Genomic DNA, 11,845 nt, shown 5'->3' on the forward strand with positions numbered 1-11,845 from the left:
CATCAAACTAGACATACCCAACTCCAGCAGCCGTTCCCTATATGCTCTAGCCTCCAGTCCCCTAATCATCTTTGTTGCTCTTCTCTGTACTCTTTCTAAAGTCTCAACATCTTTTTTACATCGCGGTGACCAAAACTGGATGCAGTATTCCAAGTGTGGCCTTACCAAGGCATTGTAAAGTGGTATTAACACTTCACGTTCCCAGTTCCTGGGAAACTGCTCCTTCAGTGTAGTCACCACACATCTCCCCCTTCATGGACACAATCCTTTCACAGATCTCCAATGAAAACATTTCCCTGCCTTAATTCTTGGAAAGAAGACAATTCAACAGAATATCAAGATTGGAAGGACCTTGGAGATCTTCTAGTCCAGCCCCCTGCTCAAACAGGAAACCCTATACCATTTCACACAAATGGTTGTCCAATCTTTTCTTAAAAACTTCCAGTGTTGGAGCATTCACAACTTCTGGAGGCAAGTCGTTCCACTGGTTAATTGTTCTCACTGTCAGGAAATTCCTCCTTAGTTCTAGGTTGGTTCTCTTCTTGATTAGTTTCCATCTGTTGCTTCTTGTCCTGCCTTCAGGCGCCTTGGAGAATAGCTTGACTCCCCCTTCTTTGTGACAACCCCCTTAGATATTGGAAGTCTGCTATCATGTCACCCATAGTCCTTATTTTCATTAAACTAGAGTGTCTGATATCCCTCTGCAATATTTCTTTTTACATTGAATTTTTTTTAAAAAAATCCATCCTTTGCATTATTCTAACTACATGTATGAAATAACCCACATTCATTACATCAGGGCTTTTCAACCTTTTCACCCACGGTACCACTTTTAGGATATGGCAATATCTGAGTACCACCAGTCGCCTAGCAAAATGTCAAAAACATGATGACCAAAAAAAAAAAAAAAAGTAAAAAAGTGATAAAGTACAGGTAGTCCTCGACTTACAACAGTTTGCTTAGTGACTATTCGAAGTTACAATGGCACTGAAAAAAGTGACCCCCAAGCCACAGCCGAGCAAGACACCTGCCTGCCCACCCGGCGATGCTGTGAGCATTTCTGTTGAGGATTGGCAGCGGGGGTGGGGTGTGTTTGGCTTTTATTCCCCCCCCCCCGTCTGCTGGGTGGTTGCAGCAGGTTTTGGTCACTTCACATGATCCTGGGACACTGTGACCGTCATAAATATGAATCAGTTGCCAAGCATTTGAATGTAAATCACAAGATCCTGGAGATGCTGCAACATTCCAGCTGATCGGCGCTTCTTCTGGGCTCAGCAGAAGTACCAGGATCAGCACCAAGTTCCAGCTGGAGCCTGGCGCTGATCCTGGCGCTTCCACTGAGCCCTGACAGCCCTGCAGCTCCAGCCGTCTCTCGCTCAGGCTTGTGAGGTGCTGCCACCGGTTCAGCTCATTCCCCTCCCCCGCTACCACTTTTCTAGGATGCTCACATACCATCTGCCAGATGCCAATGTACCACAGGTAGTACCCGTACCACTGGTTGAAAAGCCCTGCATTACATCTTTCCCCTCGAAATACTCATTCCCCTACCCCTCCACATTATATCATCATGCAGTCAAAGCAAATCCTTTTGAAAACCTACGCCGGCAGTCCAGTTTTAAAGAATCGCGGTATTTTGGAAACCTACCTCTCCATGTTTTTAAAAATGTTGCATTTATCATCCCTGGTGGTGATTTGGAAGGCCAGGGCTGCGTGGTGGCTTTCCAACACGGCCGTGTCGTTGTACAAAATGGCCAGTTCGCTTCCTGCGTTGCACAGGAAAGAGTTGGTTCGCCCAGGGTGATCCACATCGTGGACAGTGGCAGCTATCAACGCAGCAACTTCATCAATGGGATCCAAGGTTTGCTGAGAAGAATAAGAGGAAGAGGCTGGGAGAGGCTCAGGAAGAGAGAGACTCAGCTCAATGTTGCAAAGATGGATGCTGTAACAGTTGTACAGTAGTTCGAGAATCTCCCCTCGGGAAATGTCAAGGCGCCTGGGGTGGTCTCATCGGAGTCACACCAAAAGCGGTGAGATGGTTGGCTTCCTTAGATATTGAACTACAGGTAGTCCTTGACTTATGACTGCATCTGAGCCCCAAGTTTCTGTTGCTACATGAGATAGCAACAGAAACTTGGTTTCTAGGCCAGCACCTTGGTCACCTCACCGAACTGGCTTTCTTTATAATGGTTGATGCTAGTCGTCCTTTTATATTCGTTATGATTGAGAGTTGGGGAGAGTTGACATGCTCGGTATTTTGTACACGGATTTTTTTTAAAGCATTCTGTATGCTTATTTGTACTGAGTAGAGACCCCAAACTATTATAACTTTAAAAACTGCATGCATAATCATACACACCTATTCAACTGAGTTTTCTCCTGTTTTACGAGCAGTTGTTAAGTTAATAACACAGTTGTTAAGTAAACCTGGCTTCCCCATTGACTTTATAATAATAATAATAATAAAGTTGGAAGGGACCTTGGAGGTCATCTAGTCCAACCCCCTGCTCAGGCAGGAAACCCTATACCATTTCAGACAAATGGCTGTCCAGTCTCTTCTTAAAAACTTCCAGTGTTGGAGGGGGACCTACATGACCCCAGGACACCGTCATAAATAGGAGTCAGTTGCCAAGCACTTGGATTTTGATCACATGACTATGGGGATGTAGCGATGGACATAAGTGTGAAAACGGATCACACCAGTGCTGTGGTCATTTCAAACAGTCACTAATTGAAAGGCTGTAAGTCAAGGGCTACCTGTATAACATGGAACCTATTGCAATTCTATGGCATCATAAATAAGGCGATCTTATCATGGCTTTACCCTATTTTTTTTCTCCTCTACTGTATTGTCCACACATTTTACATATATGGATAGGCTGGTAATGTTATATATATATATATTTGTACACATAATGTCTTTTATTAGTGTTATGTATCAGTGATCGCATGACCTCTGTAGATGTCATACACTACACAAAATAAACAAACAAGCAAATAAATAAATAAATTCCTCACATGGACCTCATATAGAACCCTGAGGTTCACGGACAAGATGCCTGAATGCCAAAGGATCCAGAAGTGTAAACAATCTTAAAGACAGCGGTGGGGAACAACTTAGTAATAGGGAGGAAAAATTTCTAAAATAGCTCAACGAGAAATCAGCAACAGCCACAAAATGCTATCTGGCAGATGGAAAATTGGAGGGTTGGGAAAAGGAGCAGAGAACGAGATGGAGCACCCTGGAAGAAGACACGGTACGTTGAACTTTGAGATTCCATTCATCGCTGCTTCCCATAAGTTATACTTGCGGATGGTCCGTTCCTGATGCAAGGAACAAACTCAGTGGAAGCTTCCTTTTTTTTAAAAAAAAAAAAAAGCAAAAATTGCGTTTCTTAGGCCACCCGAGCAGTTTCCTTGGAACACGATGCTTACACAAACCTCAGATCTTGCTTGAATATATACACAGAGCTGATTAATGATCTCTTGGAACAGTAATAGCCCAAGCGCTCTATACATACTGTACTTTCTTTGGGGTTCTCCGGGCTTAGGAAGTGTTGATATTACAGATCCAAGATGATCTGAAGCTTACTAGCAGAGAATCCGCCTTCTGCCTGCAGTTAAAACCCCAAATATCTGCAGATAGAAGCAACTGATTGCAAATGATGGGAAACAGCTTTGGAAGGGACTTTGGGTTTTCTTATTCAGGTAGGCAACCCAAGGCCAGAGGAGGCAATAATCAGCTAAGGTTGTTTCCAAGTTTCTTTTCCTAAGCTACCAGAATTACAGAATAACAGTTGGAAGGGACCTTGGAGGTCATCTAATCCAACCCCCTGCTCAGGCAGGAAACCCTATACCATTTCAGACAAATGGCTGCCCAGTCTCTCCTTAAAACCTTCCAGTGTTGGAGCATTCACCGCTTCTGGAGGCAGGTTGTTCCACTGGTTAATTGTTCTCACTGTCAGGAAGTTTCTCCTTAGTTTTAGGTTGTTTCTCTCCTTGATGAGTTTCCATCCGTTGCTTCTTGTCCTGCCTTCTTTTCCTGCCTGCTCTGGAGAAAGGCTGACCTCCCTCTTCTTTGTGGCAGCCCCTTAAGACTTATTTTTGCTCTTTCCCAGACTTACCTTCACTCTTTCTTTAGAAAGGAAGTAGGCCGTGGCGTGCAGCACGTCCGCCGAGTGGGTTGAATTGTGGTAAGAGTTGGATAAGTGATAATTGGCTTCTATGACTTGCAACCAAGACCTCAGAGTAGACTCAGAGCAACCGAGAAACTCACAGATCCGAAAGCGGGCAAAGAGTTTGAGGCCAAGATAAACTAAAGGCCTGGAAGGAGGGGAAAAAAAGGGTACTTCAATTTCCCCTATTCTTACTTTGCACCAAAAGCAAAATAAACAGCAAGAGAAATACGAGCCTTTGCCCAGGAGACCAATCTCTCCCAGAGTGCTGCTACTCCTGTGTTTTTCTTTGCTTCTCCTACAAACCTTTTATGAGTTGCAGCCTCCAATTCAAAAATATTAAAATCCCAATATTCTTCATTTTCCATTGCTTGAGCTATGCTGGGCGGGATGTCGTTCAGGGAGATGGGTGAGATCAAACTGCCCGGTACTTGATGGGTTTCTAAAAAAAACAAAGACATTGGGGCGAAAGTATTACAGGCATACCTGGAACTCGAATGAGAAAACAGAGCCAGGAAAGAAGAATAAGAATAAGAATAAGAATAAGAATAAGAATAAGAATAAGAATAGGAATAGGAATAGGAATAGGAATAGGAATAGGAATAGGAATAGGAATAGGAATAGGAATGGAATGGAATGGAAGGAAGGAAGGAAGGAAGGAAGGAAGGAAGGAAGGAAGGAAGGAAGGAAGGAAGGAAGGAAGGAAGGAACCTTTGGACATAATAGGATTAACCCATCACCATCAGAATACCAGAAAGGCACACTCAGACTCAGGTCAAAGTTCATGCCACAGGAAGCAACTCCAAACAAAAGGCTCCAGAGGGTATAAAACCCGCTCCCTACATGTGCTCGCTTTCTTTTCTTCCAGAGCCATCTTTCTGTCTGGCTCTCCTTTTCAATAAACTGCAACTTCTTTCTAAAGCAGTCACCGTGTTGTTTATCTCTGGCTTGGACTGAACCATGATAAAGACTTTTCTTCCAAACACTTATAAACACTGAAAAACTGGAGACCACTTTCTAGACCAAACGGCTTTGCTTTAGCCTCAAGAACTAATCTCAATATTCTCTTTTTCCTCCTCCTTCTGTTTTGTCTATTAGGTCTGTAAGCTGGCCTGCTATCTTCAAAATATTGACGAAACTTTAAGCCTCTTAGCAAACAAGATACCTTTCCAAAACTATATGCCTCTTTAAGATGGCATATTTAGCTTGACTAACAAGGGTCTGGTGATACAGCAGTAATTACACAACCCTGCACATTGCTTCTTTGTTTGTCTCTCTTCAAGATAATGTTTTGGCTGTGCTATCCCCAGAATGAAATTGCGGAAGATCACACCTTTCAAGTATGGTAAAGAGCAGTACTTACGCTTTGCAGATAATATGTATTCATTCCCCGATAATCTTCGTAGTCCATCCTATTGAATAAAGTTGAAAAAGAATGTAGAATGAAATAAAGACCCTTCTTAAATGTGCTCTTTGGGGACATGTAATGGCACAAGGGGAATATAAATCAGAAAATGTTGTTTGAACCCTCTATCCATCTCCATCTAGTCTAGAAGCAAGAAGCAGACTCTCAGTTGGTTGGAGCAAAGCAAATTCTATTATCGCTGATCCTAAAAGAAGTATGCTCATTATCACTTTTTTTTTCCTTTTAAAGACCCTGGAATTCCTTTGCATTGGAGTGGACTTGGGGCGACTGGATAGAGCTGAGCATTTACTGGCCAGATGCCCTTCCTAATGCCTATGCAGTGTTCATAGCAATTAGTCATTTGCGCCCAGAGAGAGAATATCTGCTGCTACCTGGGATCGAACTCATAGCCTCCTGATGGTGAGGTGGGAGCTCCACCTCTAGCCACCACACCGCTCCTATGCTAATTATCACTTAATTGGCCTTCAAAATGGCATGTGGAAGGCCCAGTAAAGTAGGTGGCTATAAGATCTAGGGCAATGTTCACCATCTGGTACCCATCAAATGTAGAGAAATCCAACTTCCACTGTCCTTATCCATGAGGAACTTGGATGAGGAATTCTGGAGCTTTCTAGGTAGCAGAATTCCATTTATTGAGTTCCTTGGCTAAACAAACCTGCACGGTCCAATTTTATCTATTGAAAAGAAGAGAGGCAAAATCAGGGGTGGTTCCGAGCAAGAGATTGCCTTTCTAACACTCCAGATTGGAAATCGATAAGATTTTTCCTTTGTTTCGGCTGCTTACTGTATTTTGTGCTTATTTATTGATTAAATTACCATGTCGCTCGTCTCCCCTACGATGTGACTCTGATAAAAGCCTCCGGTGTCTTGGTCAAGAAGCCATCCATAAATTTAAAAGCAAATTGAACTGTATGCATCTTCAAACTAAGAGTTTTGTAAAAGCTTTTTTTTAAAAAAACAAAAAAACAATAAGCAGGTCTTTCTGCTGAACAGGCAAGCCACTCATCAATTTAAAATAGGCTGGGCTTTATCAGCAAGATGTTTGTAAACTGGTTTTAGCCCAGCAATTTATCCAGCTGAAGGCTGAGCTGATTTTCCATCTAAAACCAGTTTGGCTGATCAATGGAAGCCGCAAGAAACTCTTGTCAATATATTTGCAGACTGGCAGCTTGCACAGAAGCGATAGGTCGGGGATTCGCTATCGTTGCAAGATAGCTGCGGTGAGCAGATTCGGATTGCCATCAGCCGTTCCATCAAATATTTTGATTTTAATTACCGTCATCAAGCCACCGACAAGGTCACTTGTGTGGGGATCTTCATCTTTTGTGCCAAGCTGCGGAGAATACAACTCAGTAGTCCTCAAGATCTCCAGGACTCTATCCAACGCTTCGGCCACTGGCATGGGACTGCTTTCTTGAGCAGCGTTGATAATATTGATTACCTAAACAGGGAAAAGAAAAGAAATAACCCTATATTTACCTAAAGGGAGTACATTTTCCCTGAAATCATTTATCTTTCAAAAGGATGGGTCATCTAAATTGGCTGAGTATCATTCATTCATTCATTCATTCATTCATTCATTCATTCATTCATTCATTCATTCATTCATATCCAGGCTTTTACTATTTTTACAAATAACTCAAGACAGCAAAGATATCCAGTTGGTCTGAGAGCAACACCAGGCAAAGACATGGGAGTTTTGCAGCAGGAGAAAGCAGAATTTCCAACAGACTGAAGTGACCTCACACAGGAGTGCCTTACCTTGGTTATAGGTGCCTCGATTGTCATGGAATGTATGCGGGCCATGGACGAGTGCCTCCTCTGAGAACTTCCTGTGCAAGGAAAAAAATGAAGGGGCCCATGAGTTGGTGGCATCAGCTTCTCCAAACTGTTGTTGTTCTTACTGAATATTAGAGTTTTCTGCTCACTAAAATATTTTACATTGCAACGTAAAGCCAGCAAGCATCCTGTCCAGGGGCGAAGAATCAGGATCAGGTGATAGCTTCCAGTTAAACTGATTTATTGCTCATGCCTAGACCGAAGAATTTAGGCAACTAATGGTCAGCACTGATGTCAACGCTGCTAACATCGGATGTTTCGCTTTGACAACAGTTGGAGATGCAACCATTTTCTTCTTATGTTTTACTCTTGGAGTTAGAGTGAGATGATGCTGGGGGAAGGAATGTGCATGAGAGTTTAGCTAGACATAACAATACTGGACCTGGTGTGTGAACCAAGGAATGTGCATGAGAGTTTAGCTAGACATAACAATACTGGACCTAGTGTGTGAACCAAGGTTATTGAAATAAGAGATGATAAGAATTGGCGGGTTGGAGAACTGGAGGGAAAGCCTGCATTTCAAACTAATTGGAGAATGTGATTTGTGACTGTTAATTGGAGGAGGGAATTGTGCTTTGATACTATGTGCTCAGGGGAGGGGAATTCAGTTTTTGGCTTCAACTGTGTTAGTGCCGACACTATGCTTCTCAAATAAAGATTCTTTAAGGTAAACAATGCCTCGAAGTTCTTTGAAGAGTTTCCTCTGTCGGAACCATGACAACTAAATTGGTACTAGATAAGGATCAATGGAATTCAAGGTTTAGACCGCTTGTGGGAATGTAATGATTCCAGGCTGATTCCTCCTTTGACTCCACCCCCAGGCTCTGCCTGATCTTGTGCACATCCAACTTTCACCAGCTGAGTCTGACTGCATTATAAAAACAGCAGCTGGGGGAACAGCATGCACACACCCAAAGTTTACATCTTTGTCACTGCAAAAAAAATTTTCCCCCAAATGAAGGCAAGTGTGTGTCATGGATTTCGAAAGAAGCAGGAGACCCAAGGGTACTGATTATTGAGAAGGTAATTAAAAAAGGTAATTTTACACAAAAAAAAGCTAATCATATACCATCACTGCCTCGAGAGGTAGTGGATCGGACGTCGAGAGAGCCTTTTCTCCTGTCTTTGTGTCTGCAGGTCTGGATATCTGTAAAAACAAAGAAATTAGACCATCGCTACTGTGAGAAAGAACAGTCTCTTCGGAAGAGGCAGGAATTCATGGTTGATCGCTCCTGAAACTTGTTCTGTTGGCCCCAAATTGGTGACTGGAAGCGGTTCTACTTGGTTCTGTCCCGATGGTAAGATTAATTCAGCCTTGAACTAAGAACATGAAATAAGTCTGCTGCAGGAAGTCCTCAACTTATGACCACTGTTGTTAAGCAAAGTGGTGGTTAAACGAATCGCACCTGAATTTACAGTCTTTTTTTTGACATTGCTGTTAAACAAACCACTGCAGTTGCTAAATGGATCACGTGGTCATTATGAGAATCAAGCTTCCCTCACTGACTTTCTTGTCAGGAATCAGCTGGGAAGATCGCAAATGGTGATCCTATGGCTCTAGAACAGGGGTAGGCAACCTTGGCTCTTTTATGACTCTTGGACTTCAACTCCCAGAATTCCTGAGCCAGCATGGCTCAGCTTGGAAACCTCTCCCTTTCCCCTCAGCATGGCTGGCTCAGGAATTCTGGGAGTTGAAGTCCACGAGTCATAAAAGAGCCAAGGTTGCCTACCCCTGCTCTAGAACAATGCAACCGTTGTATACCTGCTGTTTACAAAGCACCCAAATTTTGACCGCATGACTGTAGGGATGTGGTGATGGGTGTAAGTCCGAGGACTGGCTGAAAGTCACTTTTTTCAGTGCCATTGTGCCTTCAAACAGTCACTGAGTGAAAGGTTGTAAATCAAGGACCACCTACATTTTGTTGTTCCTTTTTATGCTGGAACAAACTAACAGGAACAAAATTTGTACCTTTTTCTTTTCCAAAAAGTAAAGAAGTTCCTGACAGTGAGGACAATTAACCAGTGGAAGGGAAGTTGCCTCCAGAAATTGTGGGCGCTCCATCACTGGAAAGATTTTTTAAGAAGAGACTGGACAGTCACTTGTCTGAGATGGTATAGTTTCTCCTTGAGCGGGGGGCTGGACTAGAAGACCTCCAAGGTCCCTTCCAGCTTCTATTCTCCATCCAGAGGCTGTTTCTCCCCATGCAACTTTTCCTATAATCACAAAAAATGTCCCACCCCATCCAACTTCTGAACGGACCAGTGATTAGCTTTGTTGTTTTTTTTCTCTTCAGATTCGAAGAGAACAAACCTTACCGAGCCCAACTTTATTCCCCCAAATGGACCAGATTAATGAAATTAGATTTTGCCTGACCCGCTAAGTCCTACCTTACGAATACTAAACACAGTATCTACGGCCTGTCATAGCAGCAGCCAAACAAACATGCCCTTCGCAAGTTCTATTTCTAGCCAGGGTACAATTCAACTTCTGCCCTTTGATATATTAAATCTAAGTTATTGAAATTTTATCCATGATTATTACAGGGGGAGTAAGCTAAATTGGAGTCCTACCTAATGTACACATTAAAGAGTCAAGGTTTCTTCTATTCCTATCAGTTTTCAAACACAGCTGCCATTATTTGTACTTATTTAGTCTCCCCCCCCCCTAGGATAGCATTTTATTGCTGGGCAAATATTATTGCTTTTCTTGAGCAGTTATCATCTCTGCTTCAGTCTCCTTGCTACAATTCCTACAGTCCGTGCATCGAAAGCTTGAGTTTTCAAACCACGGCTGTGCTAACACAATTTGTCGGGCCCAAACAAATCCATTACTTTACACATTAATGCAAAGGTAAGCTCAGTTCAGCCAACAAGCTAAAATTCCTGCAACCACAGAATCCTGCATAATTGGGAGTAATTTGCATTAAGGTTTTCACTGTTAGTATCTCTAATTTGGCTCTTCCAAAATATGCCTAGAAAACACCCTTTTTTTTTTAAGAGAGAAAAAAAAACCCACATTGAGTCTATTAAGAGAGGATAACAAAGCAATTATGGAAACGCAACCAATTTTGTGGACTTGCAACATTATACCTGTCTGGGACTCGGCTTGAACCCGTTCGCAGATTTTTTCCGCCTATGAACGAATCGGAGCAAAAAAAAAAAATACAATTAATCCAAGTTGTATGAATCACCCCGGAATTACAATTTTATTTTATTTTTAATTGTAAGGCACCAACCGGTTGTTGAGGAGTTGAGTAGCTTTGAAACTGAGTTAATTAAATAAATCAATCCATTATGTTTTATTATTATTCCTATTTAAGATTTAATCTTCAATTTGATTCACAGTCTGGGGCTGGTAAAAACTTAACAGTTCAAGTCCTAACCAAGGACCTAAGAGCTATTAAGCTAGCATTTAGGTATATAGGCAGTTCCGAGTAGGGTGGTTTTTTTTTGGTTTTTTTTTGCAAAGTCAGGATATTCTGGTTTAATAAGTTCAAAATCTCCATGTATCTAGGCAGCCCTTTGAGTACTGAGCTTCTATTACAGGGGTGTCAAACTCGCAACATCACGTGACGTGTCGTGACGTATCACGACTTTTTTTTCCATTGCCGGCAATGGGGTGGGCGTGATTTTGCCATGACACATCCGGCCCGTGGGCCGGCAGTTTAACACCCCTGTTCTATTACTATGATTTCTTCCTCCATAGTTACTCAACCTCAATTTGCAAATCATAATTTTTTGTTATTTTTTTCTGCCTGTTTCTCTTCAATTCGTGCATCACCTGGCATTGCAATAATAATGAACCAGACTTTTTTCCTATTTTTATATTATTATTATTATTATTATTATTATTATTATTATTATTATTATTATTATCATCATCATCATCATCATCATCATCATCATCATCATCACCATCCCTTACCTTACCTTATTATTGTCGTCGCACGGTCTACTAAGTGACACATAGTGTCTAATTTTTCTGCAGGAATGAAACAAAAGAATGGAATGAGAACAATGTTGGTCTCCAACTTGTTAATGACTCCAGTGGTCATTTGCTGACAGCTAAACCTTGACGGCACAACAACAAGACTTACCCTCCCTGTCCAATGACAGGTATGATCTTCACATTTTGTTGTATGCTCTCGCCATTTTTCTTTTTGGTATAGTAAGTTCCTTGCCATTCCTGTAGACAGAGAAAGAGGAATGTTCTACCTTAAAAGATGACCCATCCTCAAAGCAGATCTCTGACTCGTTGGCTTGCACTGATCTTGGATGGTTGCTTAAAGGAAAGCACTGCTTTGTGAGGGTTAGCAAACTAACTCTACCCTTTCCTGGCGTCGGGCACAATGTTGTACCATCTGCTATAACCTCCTACTGCACTGCTGTTGGACTTTTTCTGTTGCTT

The 11,845-nt window shown here is 42.1% G+C and overlaps 1 protein-coding gene across 2 annotated transcripts in view; it reads right to left on the reverse strand.

Moving 5' to 3' along the window:
• Window positions 1–11,845, reverse strand: part of PDE8A (phosphodiesterase 8A) — a 31,580-nt gene that overhangs the window by 5,587 nt on the left and 14,148 nt on the right. For both annotated transcript variants that reach the window (XM_015831623.2, XM_015831624.1), the window contains 10 exons: window positions 11,535–11,623; window positions 11,368–11,419; window positions 10,528–10,570; window positions 8,507–8,584; window positions 7,360–7,430; window positions 6,875–7,039; window positions 5,536–5,584; window positions 4,479–4,614; window positions 4,122–4,320; window positions 1,646–1,863 (listed from right to left, as the gene is read on the reverse strand). In XM_015831623.2, the coding sequence (XP_015687109.1) occupies window positions 1,646–1,863; window positions 4,122–4,320; window positions 4,479–4,614; window positions 5,536–5,584; window positions 6,875–7,039; window positions 7,360–7,430; window positions 8,507–8,584; window positions 10,528–10,570; window positions 11,368–11,419; window positions 11,535–11,623 (1,100 nt within the window). The remainder of the gene's footprint in view (window positions 1–1,645; window positions 1,864–4,121; window positions 4,321–4,478; window positions 4,615–5,535; window positions 5,585–6,874; window positions 7,040–7,359; window positions 7,431–8,506; window positions 8,585–10,527; window positions 10,571–11,367; window positions 11,420–11,534; window positions 11,624–11,845) is intronic.

This window comes from Protobothrops mucrosquamatus, unplaced genomic scaffold, assembly GCF_001527695.2.
Source record: "Protobothrops mucrosquamatus isolate PMUCROS unplaced genomic scaffold, P.Mucros_1.0 scaffold_269, whole genome shotgun sequence".
NCBI lineage: Eukaryota > Metazoa > Chordata > Lepidosauria > Squamata > Viperidae > Protobothrops > Protobothrops mucrosquamatus.